This window comes from Phymastichus coffea, unplaced genomic scaffold, assembly GCF_024137745.1.
Source record: "Phymastichus coffea isolate CEN01 unplaced genomic scaffold, Cenicafe_Pcof_1.1 PCOF00011, whole genome shotgun sequence".
Lineage (NCBI taxonomy): Eukaryota > Metazoa > Arthropoda > Insecta > Hymenoptera > Eulophidae > Phymastichus > Phymastichus coffea.
Genome location: NW_026706822.1, coordinates 1,469,855 through 1,495,310, shown reverse-complemented (window position 1 = coordinate 1,495,310; position 25,456 = coordinate 1,469,855). Strand labels below are relative to the sequence as shown.

The 25,456-nt window shown below is 37.9% G+C and overlaps 1 protein-coding gene across 1 annotated transcript in view; it reads right to left on the bottom strand.

Annotated features, from left to right (window-relative positions):
- Nucleotides 1-25,456, bottom strand: part of LOC131672227 (uncharacterized) — a 376,536-nt gene that overhangs the window by 190,089 nt on the left and 160,991 nt on the right. Inside the window, exon 2 of the mRNA XM_058949318.1 lies at nucleotides 18,509-18,866. Coding sequence (XP_058805301.1) covers nucleotides 18,509-18,866 — 358 coding nt within the window. The remainder of the gene's footprint in view (nucleotides 1-18,508; nucleotides 18,867-25,456) is intronic.

Sequence of the window (25,456 nt, the reverse complement as noted above, 5' to 3'; positions counted from 1 at the left end):
ACAAGATGGACAACAGACGTTCAAGGACGATGGACCCACAGACTGATACCAGACGTTGGTCCGTGGAAAGACAGAAAACAAGGGGAGGTAGATTTCTATCTCACCCAGTTTCTGTCCGGATACGGATATTTCCGAAAGAACCTGCACAGAATGGGTAAGGTACGAGGGGTGGGGAGGGAGGGGGGGGGGGGTCAATAAGTCTTTACAAAAAAAGGAAAAAAAGTTTTGTGTATATAATTTTTTTTTTATTTTTCAACATAATCTCCTTGAAGGTCGATATATTTTATTTAACGGCCTTCCAGTTTTTTTAGGCCATCAGAAAAATAGGCATTTGTTTCGACGATGACTATTTTTTGAGGTTAGGAAATAAGAAAAAGTCACTGGGAGCCAAATCAGGCGAATATGGTGGATGGTCAGTTTAAATTAAATTAAACTTTAAATCGTTAATTTTTGTCATCGAAACTGCACACGTGTGGACTCTAGCATTGTCTTGAAGAAAGAGGAATATTTTTTTGTTCAAGTGAGGACGTTTTTTTCTGATTTTTTCTGTCAGCTAACCTAATAATGACGTATAATATTGTTCAGTGATCGTCTGGCCCTTTTCCAAGTAGTCGATGTAGATAATTCCATACGCATCCCAGTAAACCATGACCGTAATCTTGCCAGCTGACTTTACTGTCTTTGCCTTCTTTGGGGCTGGTTCTCCTGCGGTAATCCATTGTTTGGACTGTTCTTTGGTTTCAGGAGTGTAGTGGTGTACCCATGTTTCGTCTACAGTTACGAGTCAACACCAAAAGTCTTCCGGATTACGACGTATGCGTACCAAAAGAGCCTCAGAGGTGACCACGCGGGTTCATTTATTTTCAACAGTGAGGAAACGGGGCACCCATCTTGCTGATATTTTTTTCATCCCGAATTTTTCATGTAAAATTGAAATGATTGTACCCTTTGATACCCCTGTGGCCTCAACTAATTCTCGCAATTTTCATCTTCTATCACTCAACACCATATCGTGGATTTTGTTGACCATTTCGGGCATACTCACTTCTACGGGGCGTCCTGAACGAGGTTCATCTTTTGTTGTTGTACGGCCGCGTTTAAATTCATTTACCCAGTTATAAACAGTCTTAAACACAGAAGCAGACTTGCCATAAACAGCGTTCAATTCAACTGTGATTTATTTTTGTGCAAAAATGTTTTATCACCGCTCGAAACTCTGTTTTTTCCATTTTTCAAATAAACCAATAACTTTTTGTTCAACCAACGCTCACAAAACAACGACTTAATGAATCAAGCTGAAACTTTGTACGATATCTAGTTAGTAGTATTGCTTGCCAAAAACATCATAATTTAAGCGTGACGAGCGCCACCTCTTGGATTTTGTAAAGACTTATTGACTCCCTCTCGTAACTTTTCCAGACTGTATGTACTGTAGGGGTCTTGGGACGATGCGGAGCATACGTTTTTCGTGTGCGACCGTTGGGCCGAGCAAAGATTGAGACTATAGACGGAATTAGAGCCGATTATTCCAGAAAACCTGACGAACGTAATATTAACAACAGCCGACGCCTGACATAAGATCGTGCTGTACGCTACGAATGTGTTACGAAAGAAAAAGACGGATGCATACTTGGAAAATTGAATGAAAGAGAAAACTTCAGAGCCTATTTGGGAATGAATGAGTATTAAAGGGATGAATGTGTGCTTGGACACGCAATGACAGCCGCCCAGTCTGAAGTAGTGTGATAAATAGTTCCGGGTTGGTTGCGGTGCGAACAAGGAGAGATATGTTTGGTGGGTACTGGTGGCCTAAGCTACTGAGTCCCACACTTGGCGGGTTTCTGTCAGTTGTCCGTTAATGGATTTAGACTCTCCTTAAAAAAAGAAAAATAATAATAATGTGATGCTATTCCTCAAATCATAATGCTATCCATATAGAAATGTCAATTTGAATATCAATCTATATCAGTATACTGTTCTCTACGATATGTATACTAATTTTTAAAACGCTTACTATGGTAAAGAAAACGAGCCGTTACTTAATAAAAAGATTTCATTAATAAAGTAATGCTAATAGTTATAGACTGCTCCAAATAAAGTGAAACATTAAAAAGCGCACCAGTCGATGTTTGCCTAGAATTTTTAAACTCGGACCAATTTTCTTGAAGATTCTGCGGCCTACTGCTTAATATTATACGATAGTATTGTACAATATAATCCAATTAGTGGTGATGTTAAAAATATAGTTTAAAATTGACAAGATATAATGTAATCAATGTACACAATGCTTTTCAATAAAAAATATATACATTGTTTGAATTTAATACAAACTACCTATAATCATACTATGGAACTCCGGGGGGGCGGGGGGTGATTATGATTACTATGACGCCCTCTACTTTCGAACGGTGAGGTATGGGCTTTCTATAGAACAAATACGTGCATCTACTCTCATAACGACTTTGGTATTTCGTAGAGTTCTCATGAACTTCTTCATCTTTTCAAATGGATTTCGTATTAGATATTCAAGGCTTTCAAGGTTCAAACAAGTCTTTTATATCTAAAGAACTAGCCTATTTACCTTTAGATATTGATACTATTCCAATTGTGCTTTTCTTTGAACCACCGTATCATTGGTTTCAACTTCCTATCATGTGTCGTAAACTGAATAAATTCTTAGACATGTGTCATGACGGTTCATTATGAAGATCTGGCATTATACCATATAAAAATTTACCACTTGTACTAAACAATTATTTACATAATTATAGAAATATTTACGTAAAAGGATTGAAAAAGAAACAACGGTTACAAAAAATAGTACCTGAAAATAAGTATAAAAATTATTTTTTTGTTAGAAATAAAAATCATTATTAATTAGAAACTTTTTATTCTTTTTTCCTTTTATAGAAAAATTTCGGATCTTCAAAAATATAGTTTTGTTATTTATCGCTGGCATTTCTATGTTTATGTTGTTGGGTGTATTGCATTTGTAACTGAAGTCTTTTCCCACGTTGCAGAAGAATTCGTTTATTTCATCGGCTATTTTGTGTGTGTCTGTAATTTTAATATTGTTCTCAGTAATGAAATCGATATTATTAGTTTTTTTTAATGTTTTTCCCTAATTTGTTGTTTAGTATTGTCCATAGATTTCGAAGGTTGTTGGTGTTGAGGTTAATTTTTATTCTGTCAAAGTTTTCTTTTGCTTTATTAATTACCTGGTATAATGTTTTAACATATTTCTTATAATGAATGATTATCTTAGTTATCCAGGCATTTCTCGGTTGGTTATTATTATCATTGTTTTTGGTACTGTAATTTGTTGCATTTATACATAATTGAATGTGTCTTATTAGTTTCGTGATAGCTTAGTTAGGATCTGTTTTAGTAATTATTTCTGACTAATTTATTGTTTTTGGAAAATTTTTTTTTGGATTATTATTAATCTGCTTTATATTTTTTTAATGGCTGTTAATGTCATTAAAATTGGATAATGATCATTAAAAGGTATGTTAAGTAGGCAAGTATTATATTTAATATTTTCTAGTTTTATGAAAAAATTGTTTATACATGAGCCCTTAATGTTATCATTAATAGAAGGTTGAGTAATGGAGTTCTATCCTGAGCAGTAACCAGTTTCTAGTAAAAGTTATAGAAATTCTTGGTCTAGTAATTCTTGACTTAGTGTCTTACGATTGAAATCAACAACTACTATATAATTTTTGTTATTTTTATGTATTAGCAAAAGATTTTTTATGCTTGTTAGAAATTCTGTTTTATGTATGTCATGTGATCTGTAGATAGCTAATAATACTAGTTCTTTTTTATTTTAAAGCTTGATTGTAGTATTTACAAATTATAGCTTATTGCTTTGGATGGTTTCAGAGGTTTCTGTTATTTCATTGTTTATGTAGACTACAACTCCATCTAATTTATTCAATTTACTATTATTATAGTGCATAACATAACCATTTATATTGAAAAACTGATGATAATCAAGATCCCATGATTCTGTGCATACTATAGTATTCGGTCTTTTTTAAGCTATTAATGAAAATTAATAGTTAATTGTAATTAGCATTTAAGCTACCTATATCTACACAAAGTATTACATCATTTTCTGTTTTTAACAATTTATTTAAAGTGGCTGTGCCGTTGGCATTTATTTCATTCGTGATAATTACATTGTCGGACTCCATTATTTCGTTTTGATTATTTTATTGTTACCTGTTGAGCTTGGTGATAATTCGACGAATTTGGCCATGGCGACGGCGGAGGTGTGAGCCGGTGCGTTGTCATGGTGGAAGAGTACTTTTTTCTTCGCCAAATAGGGCTGTTTTTTCTGCAATTCGACGTCGAATCGGCCCAATAATTTGGCATAGTACAGCCCTGTGACTGTTTTCCTCCTCTCCAGGTAGTCGATGTAGATCACACCTTGTGAATCCCAGAAAACGATGGCCATCACCTTTCCGGCCGATGGGGCAGTCTTCGCCTTCTTCGGAGCACTTTTGCCGGGTAAAGTCCACTGTTTCGACTGTTCCTTGGTCTCTGATGTATACCAGTGGATCCATGCTTCGTCGACTGTCACAAAACGATGCAGAAACTCCTTCGGATTGCGCTTAAACAGCGTCAAACATTGCTCTGAAGTTGTCTCACGATTGCGCTTGTTGTCCGGAGTGAGCAAACGCGGCACCCATCGCGCCGACAGCTTTCTCATGCCCAAAATTTCATGCAGGACATGACCCATGCGGTCTTTTGAGATGGCTACGATCTTAGCTATCTCGCGCACCTTCAATCGTCGATCTGCCAATACGAGATCGTGAATTTTTGTCACGTTATCCTCCGTGATAGCCATTTTCGGAGCACCTGGACGTGGCTCTTCAAAAATCGACGTGCGACCACGTTGAAACTCGTTAAACCAATTTTTGACGGTCGCTATCGAAGGAGAAGAGAAACGTATTTTTCACCGTACACAGCATCCAAGCGCTTTTTGATTTCGCTGCGCGATTTCCCTTCCAAAAACAAGAATCGAATCACCGACCGATACTGCTTTTTTTCCATTTTTCAAAAACCAACGGACACACTTGCTTTCACACGCTCTCAAAAATAAACTACAACTCCTATCCGGCTGAAATCTTGACAGTAACCATCGAGAAGGTTGTTCTACGTGATAGAATATTTCTTTTGCGAGAGTGGTGCCATTGGGCGGTGAGGCTAAGTATTTATCGGACCACCCTAGTATGCTTGCGTCTCATCGCTTCACGGGCTTTGATCACCTGCATCAATACATTCTTTTCCTGTTCAAAATCAGCCATCTTAACTCTTCGACAATTCAATACATGATGGTCGACTTACGACTATATCGTTATATTTATAGCAAAACAATTAAAACTTCCCTATATCTGCCATGATTAATTGCTTTATCTCGATCGATAACTATGAAACCATACTCGTCATCTTGCCAAAGTCTTGCACAAATTTCTTTAAATTTAACAAAAGACATGTCAGAGTTTATGTGATCATCGTAAATTTATCGTAAATTAACATCGTCTTGATGAAATATCGCGAACAAATTGACATTGTCTCTGATCAAATGTTTTGAAATTCTTGCGTATGATTGACACAGTTAATAACAATCTACATTTTTATGTCTATCCATGCAAAAGAATACTCTAAGATCATCTTGTTTTTAAGTGGTAATATCGTCAAATATCATGATTGAGTTAGGTTAAGCTTTATCCGATGAGATGACTGTCTCATGTTCATTGAAAGGAAAGTATTTAATTCCATCTATTGCTTAAAAAGTTTCTCAAGAAATTTGTATTTCGATTGATTTGAGTGAGTTGGAATAGACGTAGATGTTATCAAATCGCAGATCATTTGGATGAGTAATCAGGCTGAGTAAGCTGTTTTTCCACAATTTGTTGGATCACAGAATATTGCACTATACTGTTTGGCAGCAATCCCCATACCACTTGTCACGCTTCTATCCTTCCACCACTCCGTAAAAGCTTGCCACTGGAAGTCTCAGTGACTGCCCTCGAAATCCATGTGTATCTTTCGTTATCTCAACTACTACTGAGCCATGCGTATAAATATGTGCACTTATATACCGCAGAGCTCAGCCATACAGCAATTGTCGAACAGTAATGATCAAATATCTTAAACATCGATGACATGGCATTATTAACAAATTGATCAACTCGCTTCCGTTCGAGCTTCATTTGCCAGGAGGTTTTTAGTACTGTGGTCGAGAAATATGACTAAAGAAACGACTGGCACATGGTGATCTCGGTATTAATGCTCTTGATACAGCGTGCAAAGAATACGATATTTCGTACTCGCAAAATCGAGAAGACATTGCAGCCAAAAACGAAGCAGATAGAGTTTTATCTAATGAAGCTTTGAATAGAGTGCTGGCAAAGGACAACAACTTTGGTGAAATAACAGTAGCATACGCTGTAGCAAACGTTATGAAGATTAAAAATACATTCGGTATGGGTCTCAAGAGGGAACGAGGCTCTGCTATGAAAAAAAATAAGAAAGGATTTAGAAAGAAAGAAAAAAAAGACCGTTAGCAGAAAGAAAAAATTGTACTAGATTGAAAAGGAAGAAGAAGAGCATTATACTGAAAATATTGTAAGCACTGCCTTGAAAGCTGCAGCAATACCAACTGATAGATCAGTTACAGTCATTCGCTCAGCTTTGAAAGTTGTGAAAGAAGATGGCTGGTGGTAAATGTCGTGATATCATGCCTTAAATATTACGAGTTTCAGCGAAAATTGCTGGTACGCTACTATTTCTCATTCCACTATTTGCTAGTTTAAGTGCAACTAGCGCTCTCGCTGGAGATGCTGCTGGTAAAGCAAAAGCTATCAATAACATAAAGGTAGCTCGAAAACAGTTGGAGGAAACTCAACGATACAATCAGATAATGGAAGCTATCGCTATGGATAAAGTTTTATACTTGGAACCCTACAAAAAGGGTATTTGATGTATACCTGAAACCATGGTCGGAAAGAGTTTAAAAAAAAAAATTCGAGAAAATGAGCTTACCTAGTCAAGCACTAGCCACTATGACTTGATAAAATATGCAAAACTGATGAAGATTTTAAATTTTCGTGGACTATTTATGAGAAGTGATACCTGCTGGAGGTACTCACTACAGGAAATCAGTAATCATTAATTTAGACTATAAAAGTGGACGTGATACGCATTGGGTGACCTATCGCAAGACACTATCTACTTTGACAGTTTTGGTGCTCTACAACCTCTTTCGATTTATTGCTTTATCTGAATAATAATGAAGTTAAATATAATTACGAAAGATATTAAGATTATGAAACTGCGGTCATCTTTGTTTACAGTTTTTGTCAAATAAACTTAGTGAACGAAGAGCTATATAAGGAGCTGCATATGTCAATAGTGAGTCATTCAGTCGAGAACTATTATGGAGTGCTCACTGACATTGAGTCTTTCAGGTACATTACTGATACTCGAGGTCTATTACTTTCCTTCAAAACAGCTATCACCGAACAAGGATCTTAGCCTTGATAGAACTGCTAACGTTCAACTCTATACCAAACATCGAATCACCTAACCATAAACGACGAGAAATTTATTTTATTTGAAGGAAGCTATGGAATTCAGGAGATTCAAGACTTTCTTCAAAACTCATTGACAGAGAAGGGTACGAAAATTGCTCTCAAACCTAACAACAGTAGTCTTCGTAGTGTTATCAATTATAGTCATATAGTTGATTTCCGGAAAGAAGATTTTATTGGATGACTGTTGAGCTTTGGGCTAGAGAACTGTTACCCAACATTTCTCATCACTCAGATTTACCTATACACGTATTGAAGATTAATGCATTGAGTAAAGTATAACCTCACTTCTGGAGCATATATAAATAAACATAGAGAACATAGAATTCACGAATTTTTTCCAGCTGTTCCACCGAGATATAAAATCGTTGAAATACCTTCTTATGTAATTTATTATCCGATAACTTACAAGTCCACGAATCATCTATAAATACGTCTTATTGATCAAGACGGTAAGTTGGTAAACTTTCGAGGAGAAATCATTACCTTACGAGTTTACATCAAGACGATAACGTAATAGGCTTAGTGTTCAATAGAAAAGTTAGAAGTGGCTATATAAGTAGTCCACTATGTCAACGAAACATCAGTCGACAGCGAACTACCGGAGCGCTAACACGTCGAAACATACAATTCCTGAGAATTCTCGGCCAAAAGTCATAAGCTATGGCGGAAGATAATCTGTATATTACTTTATTGTTTTCAACGAAATGGAAGTGTCTTCTACCATCACGCAGCATGCTTCATGTCTTTGGCAAGTTAACAGCACCGGACGGAAGAATATAAAAAGCTAAATTTGTTAATGATTCCATGAGCAGAATCGCTATGAGATCAATGTCAATAAAATTGAAAAGTCAAAGAATTAAGGATTGACTTGTGCTATGAGGAATTGGCTTTCATTCAATCCAAGTCAAAGTTTGATTAGCGAAAATACCATATGGTGTGGTAATAATGATACGAGAAAATACATCAATAACGCTGGTTATTTTGATTTCACTATTTCACTTACTATGTTGCTATATTTTTCCGAGAACTATCGTAAAATTGTTGTTAATATAAAGTATGAACTAATTATTTTTAATTACACAGATCTGCAAAATAAGAGGTTGTGATTGTTGTTGGCCAACGGAAGGTCATTTCCAAAGTAATTTTTTGCGTAGAATTCGAATCTGGTATTCAGAATTTATCCATCACGTCAGGTTTTTTAGATATTCTAACCTAAAAGGGTAAAATAGGCAGTTTTTTGGTATACGAGGTCTGTCCGGAAAGTATCGGGCCTACGTTTATATTTTCGTGCCATAGGCTTCGAACGACCTCTACCGGACAGAAACGTCAACAGTAAAGCTTCACGAACCTATTGGTTACTTACTGACATCTGCCGGACGTATAGTTCATGCGCAGCGTGTCTTTGTTTACAGTGCCTTTTCGCGTTCGTCGGATTTTAATATTGTCAAAAATGACTGAAAAACATGATCAACGAATTTGCATCAAATTTTGCTTTTAACTCGGAAAAACGAGTTGGGAAACTATTGAAATGATGCAAAAGGCCTTCGGAAGCGAATGTATGAGCAAAACACGAAAAAAGAGTGGTATAAACGGTTCAAGGATGGTTGCACTTCTGTCGATAGTGATTCTCGTTCCGGCCGACCTTCGACGACAAAAACCGCAAATAATATTGAGTTGGTCCGACTTGCAATCGAACGAGATCGTCGTATGACTGTGCGAGAACTAGAAGAAGACCTTGGGATACCAAAAACTATCATTTCAGAAATTTAGGAACGAAACGCGTGTGCGCGAAATTCATCCCAAAATTGCTCACAGCAGAGCAGAAAAACATTCGCTTAGAAATCGCTCTGGACAATCTGGAAATGGTCAATAATGATGATAATGTGCTTAGAAAAGTTATTACAGGTGATGAATCATGGGTTTATGGTTATGATCCTGAAACAAAACAACAAACTTCACAGTGGAAGCATTCTGAATCGGCAAGACTAAAAAAAGCACGTCAAAGTCGGAGCAATGTTAAGTCAATGTTGATTGTTTTTTTCAATTGTGAAGGTAATGTACATCACGAATATGCACCAACAGGTCAGACAATCAATAAAAAATACTACGTTTAAATTTTGAAACGTTTGTGTGATACAGTAAGAAGAAAACGGCCGCACTTTTGGGAAAGTGGTGACTAGCTTCTCCATCACGATAATGCGCCAGCGCATTCATCCAATCTTGTGAAGCAGTTTTTGAGCAAACACAATATCGCATTGCTTCGACAACCTCCATACAGTCCCGACATAGCCCCTTGTGACTTTTGGCTGTTTCCAAAACAAAAAAAACCTCTCAAAGGACACCGATTCGATGACAAAACAACGGTTGAAAACAATGCGACGAGTGTACTTAAGGCTATCCCTAAAAGTGAGTTCCAGGACTGTTTTGAAAAGTGGAAACATCGATGGAACCGTGTTATTCAATCAAGTGGGGATTACTTTGAAGGATGCCACCCACCAGATGATAAAGAATAACACTAGCACGAAAATATAAAGGTAAGCCCGATACTTTCCGGACAGACCTCGTACGTACATTAATAATAATAATTGATCAACAAGTGTATTGATCAAATTCGATTCAACGTCCTACCGGTACAATTCTTATATACACAATTTATTTATTACATAAATTTTAACACTAATTTTATAAATAGGGACAAAGTTTCTCTCAAAGGCATATCAGATAGCCGATAAAGCCTAAAATAGTAGCTGTTTCAGTGCAGAAACAGCATTGTCATTTATTTATAATAATAAATAAATTTTCGTCATTTTTTTTGGGATTTCTAGGATAGAGGCATCTTGACTGACAATAATACATTTTCTTTTGCAAATAACTACATCCGTCTTCGCGAAAACCCTGTGGCGGTTCTAAAATACGGATTGCGTCATCAAAATCTCTCAAGTGTTTTAGAACCGCCATAGCTTATCTACTTTAAGTACTTAAAACTTGGACATTTTTGTTCAATGCCTTGACTAATTGTTTCATCAGTCCAAGCTTTATATGAAGAGGACGAATTGAAATTTTAGACGGATTCACGAGAGGCTCTCTAAGAACATTCAGTTTCTCAGGTTCAAATGACTCACTTGGTGGTCAATGCTGTTTCTTGTAGTAATTTCTTCTATCTCTACGAGATCATGGATAAAATTTTTAAGTCTCCATATATTTGCCAATTATGTTCTGTAACGGGGTAGATTAACTGATGCAATTAGGATTTGTCTAAGAACAATGTCCCACGATGCAGAGCTAACCGTCGCTCCGTTAATCACGTATGGTTATACGTGTATTCACCTTTACGACCGATACTTTCGCTCCAATGTCACCTTTCCAATAGAATTGAACTCACCTTAAATCACCTGACTGGTGACTCTTGCTTTATCTTAGGTGTACGTAGAATAATGTTTATTTCCACTATTCCCTAGACAAAATTGGTTTAAAAGATATCAGGTGATGGATCCGTTAAATTAAAGGGAAACGAAAGAATGTGATGGGACGAATAAAATTCTGGCATTTTAAAGGATTAAAAGTTACAGTCTTTTGTGGACCGAAAGACTTGCGTACGCGTATAAGATTTGATCTTGACCAGATCTTGATCAGTCCGCTCCGCAGAACGACGGGACTGCTGGGCGCTGACTCCCTGGGGGCAGTGATAGTCACGCCTTCCACCGTGGCAGTCGCACGTCCTTCCTGTGACCTAACCACGATCGTGGTGTCGGGAACCACGCGCCCGTCCACATGGACCGTGAGCATCGGCCTGGTACCAGTAGCTGCCAGGGCTCTCTTCACTTGAGGCATCGCCGGGAACACTGTCGGGGACTGTCCACTTTCCATCTGCAGCAGGGCCTCTTTATAGGCCCTCTGGCGCCGAACCACCTCTGCCCACGTCCCGAGCAAAGGTCTTTCCATCTGCACCCTGGTAATTCAAAAAGCGCCTCAGGTGCTCATGCAGCTGAGACTGGAGTTCGCCGATGAACCGTCAGGCGCTCTCCAGCTCGTTGAGACCCAAGCGTACGTGCCTCCAATCAAGCAGGAGAGTTGGCTGCTCAGGGATACGGGGGTGGTTGCAGATCCAGTGCTGAGCCTCACACATCTCCCTGGGTCCAGGGCACTGGCTCACACTGTCCGACGTCTGGGATACGCCGGACTTAAGGGTCTGCATTCCCTGGTCCACAGTAAACTTTGGACGCTCAACCTCATCTTTGGCTTCCGTCTGGGTCGAGGCGTCCCGGGCAGCATTCTTCGGGGCGACCTACGTCCCGGAGAACGTCCGACACCGTCCCTTGGTGACGCTCCCTTCGGGTGGCCTCCTTCACCTGGAGCCTGGCGAAGCTGCGTAGATCTTCTGTTAGCCTCGTTGCGTTAGGGTCCAGCTGTAGATCTAACAGTATCTGGGTGACCACCTCGAAGGTCTCCTCGTTAGCGTCGATTCTCCTATCTATCTGCAACAGCAAAAAGAAGAGACTGGACAAAACTCCCTGAGAATAGAAAAACCTACGATACGCCGCATCCCACCAGGTTACGCGTTCCCTCGCGTATCCTTGCGTGGACGTCCTGGTCCACGTCGGTTACCGCACCTTTCCCGTCGCTTGTTCGGGATAATCGGCTCAACCGTCCTTTGTACTACGGGCATCGTCTTTCGAGGCCTACGTCTCCGTCTAGATTCCTTCATAGGAGGGTTATCACCTCCTGCCTGACCGATGACTGTCTCTAGGATCCTCCGGGGTCGACCTCGACCTCTTTTAGTTGGTGCGGATATGGGCAAATCCGACTTCTCGGTGGGATTGTTACTTACGACCGTGGGGATTGCTATTTCGATCCGCTCGCTCGATAAATTCCTACTAGAATGTTCACACGCCCTCGCGGAATCGCTTGCCTCCTATGGTCCCTCTTCTCGCGGCTCGACAGGATCGCTATTGGTCGTTTCTTCGTCCTCTTCTTTTCCTGGACGTAATACGGTTTGAAATCTTTGGCATGGAAGAACTCGGGCAGGATCTCCAATTGATTACCCAACCTGTATGTGTTGGTACTGTAAACCTCCTCAATCGCATACGGACCAGCGTACAATTTATCTGATATGCCTTGGGTAGCCAAGGAGAGTACGCTGTTTATCTTCCATATCCCATCTCCGATCTTAAATTCTGGTTCCCGTCTCTTCCCGGCCGCTTCCTCCTTTGATTTGGAGTTGGCACGCTCCCATAGATTAGGGAGCTTCTCCATATGTTCAGCCCAATCCACTACAGCTTAGCCCTCCGAACACTCAAGGGCTTGCTGATCCTGGGATCTTCGGAACGTCAAAGGAGGTATCGGCTGATGCCCAAAGATGAGCATCACAGGACTATATCCGGTGGTGCTATTCGCTATTCGCAGGATTCGTTTGAGGATGGTACACGGAAGTGAAGACGCGCTGGATGCCGTTCATCTGAAAGTATGAATCGACTTCCTGATTCTTGAATTTGGTTCCGTTATCCGACAAGAATACTTCTGGCGCGCAAATCTAGTGACAATCCGCTCGTGTAATTCTTTCACGATCGTCTTCCTATTAGCTTTGCGTATCGTAACGTATACCACCGAGCGAGTAAAAAGGTCTATAAAGACAAGGACATAGATAAAACCTCTAGAGCTTTTTGGGAATGGTCAAGTGATATCACCGGCCACCACCTGCCAGGGTTATGACACCTGTCTACGACCCATCAGCCCGTAAGGTGCCCTTTGTTCCAACTTGCATTGCTGATATACCGGGCAACTTTTCACGTACTCCCTGACTTGATCATACATCTTAGGTCAGAAGTACTCGTATAAGCGCCTAGCCCTGGAGAACGTACGCTCCGTTGTCATCTTCAGCTGTATCTAAATTTAAATATTCATGGCGATTGCCCTCCATGATATCTAAAATGTCATTATTAATATTGATTACATCATTGTTTGTAGATGTCAAAATTACTTTGTCATCTAAGTCTAAATTATCAATTGTTATTTTACTCCGGAATATTATTTTTCTCTGTGATCATGTAATTGAAAATTACTATTAATTCATTCAAATTTAATGCAAACTCTTTGCTCCATTCTTTTCGATAGAGAAAATCGCCGAGCACACCAAACACTTCTAACCTCTGACGCCTTTGCCAGAAAAACAACACATGCTATATAGTCAAAACTATAAATGATCGTGGCGAGTGCATCAACACAACAACAACAGAAATTCATAACTTGAATGTACGCAACCCGCTAAAATTGAAAAGTCACCTTACTTTTTGAACCCCACTCGTATATAATCAGACTCATCATCTAAAAATACTACAAGCATACTTGATCATAGCAATAATAATAATCATTATCACCACCGCGACCATAGTCACACGATGAATTATTTATATACAAGTGTAAAGAAAAAAAAACAGAAAGTCCTGTCGCAGAACCGAAAAATTACACACCGATCTCTACATCTTCTTATGGAATATCCGGACTTTTCAAAAGCGAAAAGGGACAATCACCTGAATCCTAATAAAAAATATGGTAGCCATAGCTATCAATATTTTTTTTTATATAAAACAGTTAAATAAATGATTTTCGGAAAATGTTTAATACGATGTCGTGTCCAAAAATTTGAAAAACCTTTTTTTTACCAATTTTTTGCTTTCAGAGCTGTGTAGATAATAAGTAAAAATTGATTAGACCATCGTATTGTACATGAAAAAATAGATCAAAAACATGCTCAATACTTATATCATAAAGACTAATTTGTCATGAGAAAGTGACGTTCAAAATACCAATCTTCAATTCCCTATGTATAACGCATAGGCAAGCGAGAGTCTGAAGTTTGATCGTCGATTTGTTTGATGGATTGGTCCTGATAATACAAGTATTACAAGTATTTCTTCGCGTAGAATATGAATGTTCTATCAGCTTTTACTTAAAATATATCCACACTGATAGAAACGAAAAACTTGTGACGGGGCCCTGGCTATAATTGTCGGCCCTTGGCCGCCGGCGTTGGAGATTCTGAGTTAGACGGATCGTTTGACGGCCGAGCGTGCACACGTGAAAGAGAACTAAACAGACAAAGAAAGTAGAGGACAACGAGCAGATCAAAGCACAAGGTAGACTTCCAACGACCCTTGCATCGAGGAATCCATACGAGTCTGCCACAAGCCTGCCAGCAGTCCCGCAGTATTTTCGGCCTGCAGTGGAAATAGCAGAATTTTCTGCCACCAACTTAAAAAACAGTTCCTGCCAGCAGCATCAGCAGCGATTCCTACCAGCAGCCTTTACCAGGTCAGGTCGTCTCTCTCTCTCTTTCTCTCTCTATTCGCGAGTGCGCGACGATTTGAAATACTTTTTTCGTTTTCTAGGTTGATGCCCGTCGTTGTAAATTTTCAAAAAATCACAGTGAAACTAGAGTACATATAGAATAGGATACCGTAATCTCGGTATTGATATATTTTTTAGAATCAGAGAAAAACAATTTTTTTTTGTAAATTACCGTTTTTTTTTACCTTTCCACGTTTGGAGAAAAGATAAAAAAGTTTAGTCGATGGTAAACTAGTTGTTTTTGGAGGTAGAATGGATTTATCGAGTTAGTTTTCACATTCTGGGATAGGGGTACTTCGACCCAGTTAATGAGAGGTATCTTTTAGAAATTGAAGGATATAAGACAGTATGCTCTATCGTTGCAGAACAGATAAGTTATAGCGAGCTCGAGTGAAGTGAGAGACACATTCGGAACATTTTGTTAGGGATAAAACATATGAAAAGATTGCGAGGGACTACCCATGGCACGGTATGTACCACGACATAAAGGAATTCGTGCGTTCGTGTAAAAAATCTCAACGGCATAAAATTGAATAATTGTTCCCGATAGGCCTCATGATTAAGCAAATATTCAAGCGACTGTGTTTAGTAGTAGTAGTAAATGTCATCGAATTACCGAGAAGAAAGAATCAATTTAAATATCGTATAATATTTCATGATTTATTTACGAAATACGTAAAGCTCAAGTCTCTCCACTATACTACTAGCAGGTCAATTTTGCTGAGCGAGCGATAAAATACTTAAACGAATGTTGGCGATTTTCGTGAGGAAGATCACAAAAATCAGGATAAGTATCTACACGAATTTAGGCAAGACATGAATACGAAGATTTAGGCAAGCACAAGGACCATCCTAGCGTTCTTGAATTTTGGTTGTGAACTGTAGCAGGTAAGGAATTTACGATACGAAGTAGAACGTGTGTGTCGATTATTCACGCGTCATTGCGCTGCGTGAATTGGTTATCAAACACATCGAGGAATCGCTAAACCTCCAAAAGAAACATTACGAAAGTCGATGACTTATTGTTAAGCCGCGTACACACGTTCTTAAATGTGAGTCCTGGAAGAGAAGCTAAATTGGACTCAAGTTTCTCCAGTTCGTATAAAGTTTTGTGGATAGTATCACCAGGCGTATTAATCTTAACCACGCACAATAATAAGTAGGTATTGATGGTACATGTATCTGAATTTAAGAGGTACGTCTCTCTGCGAAATGTGAAAAGAGTCAACAATTAGAAGTAGGATACATCTTGGATGTTCTAGTGGTTATGTGAATGTTGCTTGTAATTTTTAGGTTAAGTTCTGTTTTGGCTTTGTTCCTAAGTGTAAACGTTTAATAAAGGCAAAGGATGTGCCGGACAATGTAGCCATCGTGTTGACGCGATAATCTGGCAAATGTATTGAGAAATTGTGAGCTTTATTAATTGTTATTATGTAATTATATTGCAAGCGAAACAACTATGGAACAGCCAGAAGCAGCTATGCATTTCTCTGGCGAGCACGTCGAGACAAATACGATGTTAGCTGTAATAGAGCATCAAGGATCAGTAATTACCTCCTTCATTCTCGTGGTCGAGGAAAGCGCGAGCAAGATTACATTGGGCGCAAGTAGAAGTCAGACTACAGAGCCAGAGGTCGCGGAGCAGAGTCAGAATGAATTCGTGCTTGCTTAACGTGGGTGCCGAAGTTAAAATTGTTGTGGCGGTGGGGGCCGTGTGGGCTCGGTAGGTGTTTTACAGATGGGCATATCCAGCAGTACTATCTCTCCGTCTCAGCGAAGTGCTGCTATTATCAATTTTAACGCTGATTGTGGTAGAGATTCAGCGGGTTTGAAGATACGAATCAATCATAAATGAGCTCATTACACCGGAGGACCTGCTGCTGCAGTATCCGTTGCCATTCACCACATGGGCGAGTTCATCCACGTCGGAATACCTCGAAGCGCGCTGCTTCGAAGTGCGACTTGACGTCTTGAGTTCCGCGGTGTACGTTTCAAGTATTTGCAAGTAATAAGGGAGGAGGAGGCAGCGCCCATGTATGGCACCTTTAAAAAAAATGCCGCGGCAATAAAAAATGTCAAACTTCGCCAAGCTTCAACAAAAGAAAGCCGGCTTTTCTTAGCATCGCATTAGTTATAAAAGGCATTTCTATGAAACATAGAGAAATATGAGAGTTTCGGAAAAGATAGCAGCAAAAATCGCAGCTTATCTCGTTATTTACGGGATTGCTGAGCACAGGGAGTGCGCTAAATTTTACACCTGTACCGAGAAAGGTGAGATCGGTCACGCAGGGTGAGTCACAGGATGGGGTGATCTAGGTGATTGACTCTAACGTAACGAAATCGGATCAGGAGTTGCACTGCAACCGGAGGAACACAAATCCGACCGATAGTCGTGGGTAATAGCCGAGCGACCAAGTAAACTCTATAATGTCAATAGGGGCAAAGATAGACTCACCTATTTTCCGATGGAACATGCATACCTGCGCCAAGAGCAGACGTTAGCACATCTGCAACTGAGTGCGGTGCCCAAGAACAGGAAGGAACGCGATTCTACGAGTATAGCAGCGGTCTTGCCGGAGCTAGCGAGACTGATATTAAACCAACGTGAGGAAGTTGCGAGGGTGGAGCTCCAGGCACTCGAACTCGCTGTCTAGCCTTAATAATTTATTGCGATTCCGAACATAAAGCGGAACTGATGAACATAACGCGATATCCGGTGTGTCACTTTCCAAAGCTCAATCTCTCCCGCGTCAGCACTCACTTGGACACGAGTCTTTTGTGTTCAAATTTTTTTACACCGGGATACGTTAAGCAACTTCGCTCACGTCTTAATACCAACTATAACAGCAATAAGCGCTAGATTTGAGCGGTTACGTTAACTTCTTATTTGTATGTAGTTTAAGTTTTTCGTTGTTTCCCTTTGGCGAAAATAAAGCGCGACGTTTTGTATTTATTCGAAATATCTTGTATAATTTGTGAATCGTTATCTTTAACTTTTACGCTCACAGCCAGTCGTGATGAATAATTTTTGTAGAAGCCAACGCCGACTTTCTTGATCGAAGTTGCACCCACTACAGAATTAGCAGCAGGTAGTTCCTGACGAGCGACAACTAACCCCTCCACGCATAGTAATTCTTGCTAAATTTTGGCAGTTAAAATATCACGTTCGCTTTTTTCGCTGGAAGTAGAAGGAATTTTCTTTTTTATATATTGTTTTCGAACGTAGAATGGTTTGGTACCTCGGATAACCTCAGCGTTTACAACAAGTTCGCTGTAATCCGTGAGTTGCGAGACGCTGCATGCATTTAATGCCATTTGAGTTGTTTATTTGTGTCGTCGACGCGCTTGACTCGTGTTACGTTGAAACCCGGAGCTAATGAGACAGATTGAAGCGAAAGTCGTTGTATCGTTTTCGTTGATATTGCGCAATTAGCGTTGAGCGACTTAATACAGTACCGTAACCCCTCCTCTGTAAATGAATAAAGTCCCAAAATATCAAAACTAAAAATGTTTAATGACACTCCATATTATAAAACTGTTAGTATATATTTATTCACCTTTCTCGAGCAACACGCTGTGGTTCAGTACCTGGTGGAACGTCTATGGATTTATTATTAGATGATTTCACCATGTAATCAAAAGTTGCGTTGAAAGGAAGTCCAGAACTCATCCAAAGAAACATGTCTGTACCAAGATTATTTCCAGAAGTCCAAAAATCATATTTTGAGTAGCCTGCATTTTTCAAATATTGTGTCATAATATCAGCTTTTTCTTTTGTCTCAAATGAAACAAGTTGCAAACCAAGTGAACGACAGTACTGGTATGCTAAAAAATAATTTAACTCAGGACTATAAGGATTCATTCTAGATATAAAATATTGCACACCATCTAGCTGAATTGTAGTGATTCTCTGTGCTAGGGACAAAAATGTTAAAAAACAAGTTATCATTTGAAGTTATGATATTATTTGATTTAACTAAAAACAAGAGAATTTTGAGTGAAATATTCCAAAATAGTATTTCTATGAATATACAAGGCTTATTGATATTATTTTTCGATTGGAGCATTATCCAAATAAATTCTTCTGTAATAATATTTATAATAAAAAATTATTTGTCTTATAACTATTGTAGGTCAAAAAGTTGTACAAATTTATATTTTCTTTAAATATCTAATATAATAGACAAATAAGGGAATAATAAATTTTATGTATTTTTCCTAGTATACATTATACAATTTATATTAACATCCAAAATGATGGAAATATTAGCAAAGTTACTCCTAATTGGTTCATAATGATTATTCATTAGATGTTTTGGACTGGTTATAATAAGACATTCTACAAGTTAAGTAACAAATTATTAAATAAAAAATAATGGTATTTGTCATTCAAATGGAAAACTTTGTGATTTATTTTAATTTTGTTTTGCATTGGAAAAAAACATATAAAATTCAAGATATACGCTCAATAATGGCATAGGTAAGGAAAGAGAGAAAGAAAGAGAGAGAGAAATGCTGTACGATATAAGTATGCATAAAAACAGTTGCATTACTTTCTCCAAGAAAAATATAAGAAAAAGTTATAAAATTTCAAGAAATAATTAGGTAAACTAGGTAGGCCACAGATCAGGGGGGCTTCAGATCATGGGGGGGGGGCTCAAATCAGTGATCTGAAGTGCATGATCTATGAGATAAGCACTCTTAGATCAGGCGCCGCCTCTCCTCCTGCAGCCCTCTTAGGTCAGGCGCCCCCTCTACTCCTGCAATCTGCAGCACTCTTAAATCAGGCTCCCCCTCTCCTCCTGAGATCAGGCGCCCCCGCCGCCGTTCCCTCTGTGATCTGAAGCGTATGAACTATCAGATCATCACTATTAGATCATGCGCAAAAGCCCCCCTCCCCGCCCGCCGAATGTGAAATGCGTTTTAAACATTAAAATAAATTTATGTAATTAATTGCATTTAATTAATTTGACGTAATTGATTTACGTGTAATGCATAGATTTAGTGAAAAAAATTATATACTGATTATTAATTTATGAAATAGTGGAGTAGAGGGGGGGGGGTTATCTTAAATATACACATTGTTTTTTCTTAAATAAAATTTTTTTATTAATAAAAAATAAATCTTATTCTACAAGTCATTTACATTGAAAGAATGAAATCCTTCAATAATTTCATCGCTCTCTTCCCAATCCATGCAGCAACCATTTAAGTAAAACTTTTTCATAAATTTGACATTTGGATGTGCGCACGTCGTTACGTATTTACCGTTATGATTAGGACACACAGTAACTGATTTCATATTTTCAAAAGGGGAATATCTCCAATCATTCAAGTCGAAAACTTTGAGGCCATGTCGTTCGAACCATTCTTTTTTCAGATCTCCGGAAACAAAAATTTTTGTAGCATCTTTGAGCGTGTCTGTAATGATGAATTTATGCTCTTCGTACTTGAAATCACCAGAGTCCCATTCTAATCCATGATAGTAGATTTCCAAAGATTATAACGCTTACATTTTTCATTTAGTCTTCGCCATGGAAACGGAGGATTGAATAATCGTACGAGTGGTTCTTCGTCGCAGTTAAGTGGAAGTATCGCTAGCTTCTTTAAGGCATACGTATTGCCAGGCATCATGAAACCTTGCATATCCACTACGTACTCTATTCGGGCTGCTACTGAGCTGCTTGAGAGAAGAGTCATCTCTTTAATACATCGATCTCCACTCCCTAATAAGTTTCTTTACATCCCCACTTATTAAATTGTATTGAACGATGCGATCATGTAAAATAAAACAATATGCTGAAGTTCCTTCAGAAATCTTTTCCCTTGTTTCAAACTCCAAGTGTACATCCACTGCAGAGTTCTTCAATGTCTCATTTTGTTTAGAGCAATCAATAATAATGAGTTGTACTTGTTTTATGAAGGTAGATTTTTTTAGCATCGGTTCAGAGTCTTTACCATAATATGCCTTCTGGAAACTGGCATATAGTACATGTTGTATAACATTGCAAACTGATGCTTATTTATGTCAATATTAAGATTACCATACGGATAACACTGAGAGTTGAGGAAAAGTTTTACGTTACTAATGTTGCAATGATCGAATACGCTTGCATTAACTGTTGAAATATTTTTTCGTTTAGTTTGAAAAGCTAAGATGACATAACGTGGTTTTTCCAGTTGATTTGCAGTTTTGACTGTTCATACGTTACTTGTGTTCATAGGTAGCATTGGATACTCATATAATTCCCAACTACGAAAACTTATTGAAATGGTTCTTTCTCTTTTCAGAAAATCAAGTAGACAAATTTTTTGAATTCGATGCAGTAACATATGGCATAAGCCATTCGATGCGTGTTATATCGATCTTAAATTTTTCGATTATTGTTTCTAGTTCCACTAATTTTGTTGTTTGGATAACTGCATTTAAATCACTGCTTGATCGTGTGAGAATTAGTTCATGTTTCATATTTACCAATACTTTGCGATAATCTTCAGCAAATCTGAGAATGAAGTTTAAAGGAATAGTGACATAGAAATATCCTTCGTTGTTGATTATTTTCTGATCATTTTCTGTTATCCATCCGGCATTTTCAGCAATCCAATTTTGACTTGGATTGGGTGATAGCCAATTTTTCATAATAGTTGTTAGACCAACGTTTTTACATTTATCGATTTCTATCGCATTTAGCTCATATCTAATTTCCTCAAACAAATAACAGATGGCGTTGTTCACAAATAGAGTATTCGTTAAGACTGCATTCTTATCGTCGCACAATCTACCACAAATACGCAATGAGCTACGAGATGGTAAAAGACGCAGGTCTTGATGTTGGATTGATATGCGAATTTCATCGCTATTTTTGAAAGATGTATTGGTGTACGGTTAATGAGTATGAATCTCATAATGAGCCAAGGATTCATCAAAGGTGACGGGTGACTGTATTTCTAGAACGTTCTCCATTATTTCGTTTAAAGCAGCAAAAAATAATACAATTTATTTTCCATCAGAAATTACTTTTAAGCCGAAACTTTTAAGAACTTTATGCTTTGATGTGTCAATCCTTTTGCTTTTCGATGACGATTGACACTCGGGATTCGCCGTGTTGTCGCTTCTATTTTTAATCGACGACTGATGGTTGGTTTTGTATATTATACTGCTTATATAGCCACCACTACTGTTTAAATTGTAAACGATTCCCATCATGTACTTTTCAGGTGTAATCTAATTGTTATCACTTCACCTCGAAAGTTTAATAAATTTTCGTCTTGGTCAACGATGCGTAATTGTAAATTATCTATACACTTTATGGTAACTGGGAGATAAATCACATTTGAAGGAACTGCGATAATTTTATATCCACGTGGTACTGCACGAAAAAATTCATGAATATCGTGAATCTTACTCCCATTCATATATGCACCTGAGGTAATGTTACACTCGACTCTCAGAGAATTTACTTTGAGAATTTTTACTGGAAGATCCGAATGGTGAAAATTGTTTTTTTCTAGTTTACACCGTGCAAATCCCAGTACTCAAACAATGGAATCTTGTGGACGGAAATCGATATCTTCTGAACTTTCAATTACACAACGTAAAGTATTATTGTTTGGTTTCAGACTCACTGTTATTTCAGGCTCTAAGGTTTTACGGAGAAATTTATCAATATCTTCAATTTCATAACTACCCACAGGTAAGATTACAGGTGGTTTATTACCAACGTAAAATTTATTGTTATTTATATCTATATTGGGTATAGAGTTGAATGTCCAAAAATTCTACTAAACCCAAAACGTATCTTTTGTTTGCTGATAGTTCAATGGGTGGAAAATATTGCGCTTCCAGTAGAGAAGAATTACCCGAGAGAGTAAAAGTGAATAATTCTTCCATGACTGTTTAAATAAGACTGATAGCTTTTTACGGTGTCTTTATTTATATAGCCCCACATAAAAACTACAAACAAAGATGACCGCAATTATAGGTATCTTTTTGGATTGTATTTGACTTCATCTACACCGAGATATGTCATTTGATCAAATGGAGGTCTAACATTTCCAAAACTATCAAAATATGTGACGTTATTTCCAATTTTCCGATAAGCAACCCAGTGTATGTCTATTCCGTTAACGTCATCGAGATTAATTATAGTTGATTCTCGATAATGTGGTCCAGGCTTTGGTAAGTTATTTCTCCTAAACACTCCTCGGAAATTTGGTGTACTTAAAATTTTGACATACTTCATTAAGTCGATATTTATAAGAGCTCTATCGTGTAAATTTACTTGAAATTTTTTTTTTAAAGCTAATCCAAAGTAAGGTTTGAGATATAGTCCATAGCCTGTTTTATATGGTTTAAGATTCATCCCTTCACCCAGTGCAATGGCCTCCATCGTTTTGTTGTGTCTTTTGCTTTCTTCTAATTGTCGTTTTACAGACTTTGCATCATTTACGCTTTTGCGATTCCTGCAGCTCCGCCAGTTAGAGTACCAGTTACGCTTAGAACAGCAAAAAGAGGAATGAGAAAGGGTAAAGCTCCATCCATCTTTTTGGAAATTGGCATAATTCATAGAGTTTTGATGTTAGTTTTTCCACCGATCTTTTTAATGACTGCATGAAAAGATTTAGAGCAGTGCCGATGATCGTTCGAGCACATTTATTTTTTGGCCATTTAAAATTGGCAGCTTTGATTATGTTTTTCAAGTCTATTAACTTTTGATATTTCTTTTTGCGACCTTTTGACTTGAGTTTTTTTTTATTTATGTTTCTTTTTATTCTTGAGTCCCATACTGAATTTAGATTTTAATTTCATAGCGTTAGCTACAGCGTAAGCAAGTGCTTTTTCACTGATGCTAGAATTTTTATCGAATACTCGCTTCCAAGCTTTCTCAGTTAAAATTCTGTCTGCAATATTTCTATACTCTACACTTTCATGATTTTTTGAATAAGCTATATCATGTTCTCTACAAGCTGTGTCAAAAGAATTGATGCCTGGATCACCTCGAGCAATTCGTTCCTGCAATTTAGTTTCCGGGCCACAATACTGGAATATGAAGTTCAAAGGGAAGCTTATTGATGACTTTTTTAACTAATCCACGTCCTTTCTTCACTCTCTGATATTTCTATGTGATCATCACTCTATGAAGTCCAACACACGACTAACTTTAAAAACTATAAAAGTGAATATATATATATATCATTGGTTCAGTTACTGTTTGAACATTTTCTCGTAAGCATGGATTTTAAAGAGCAAACTGTAAAACTTCCTGTCGAAAATTTCGACGCTATCGTACGGGAAGATAAACTACCAAAGCGTCATGAGGATTTACTTTCATATAGTATCAGAGCAATTTTTTGTGGTTTATCTAATTGTGGTAAATCCAATAGTCTTTTGGCGTTAATTACTCATTCCAATGGCGTTAGATTCGAAAATGTTTACATTTACTCGAAATCTCTCAATCAACCAAAATATAAATTACTGGAAGAGATGATGAAGCCTATAGACGAAGTGAAGTATTTTCCTTTCAAAGAGCATGAGACAGTGATTGATCCCGAGAATACATTACCCAATTCAATAATGATATTCGATGACATCGCGTGCGAGAAGCAAGACAACGTGCGTGCTTTCTTTTGTATGGGTAGACATAGAAATGTCGACTGCTTCTATCTCTCATAAACGTATGCTCGTACTCCTAAATAATTCGTAAGAGATAACGTTAATTTGTTGGCGGTTTTTCGACAAGACGAAGCAAATATGAAACATATATTTGAAGATCATGTGAATTCGGACATCATTTACAATAAATTTAAAGAACTATGCACGAAATGTTGGCTAGATGATAAATATGGATTTTTAGTAATTGACAAGGATAGAGCAATAAATAATGGACGATATCGAAAAGGTTTTGACTGCTTTGTTATAAATATATCAGACCAGTGAGATAATACACAGTCTAATAGTAATGGAGGATCATCAAAAAGAAAAACATGTGCTTTCTCAACTTGTGAAAGCGCAAGATGCAATCAGAAAGAAGTATAATCTACTGAAGCATGCTCGAGATTGCGCTGATAAAGTCTTGAATAAGACGTTCAAGCCAATAATTAATCCGCTAAATACTATAATGAGTGAGGTGGAACCAATCAAAAATTTAGTAAAATCAATCAAGAATTTTGCGAGTAAAAATCCTCCTCCTCCTGAAGCTTTTTCAGTTAAAAAGACAGCTTTTAAAGAAAACACCACAACATGAAAATTATTATTTTGGTGCTGTTAGTGATGATTATGAAAAGCCATAGTCTAGCAGTGAAGATACTGATGATACAGTTACGCACAGCAATACACAAATTTATCACAGTTTATCTGAACTAAGCGAGGATGAGAGCTTGCCTATCGAGAAGTACATAAATGCTTTGGATAAAGGTGACTCATGGTGTGCGCAAAGAAAAAAGTGGAATTTATGTGCTTGGTAACTCCACAGTGATGAGAATACCGTAAGCGTTGATGATTTCAA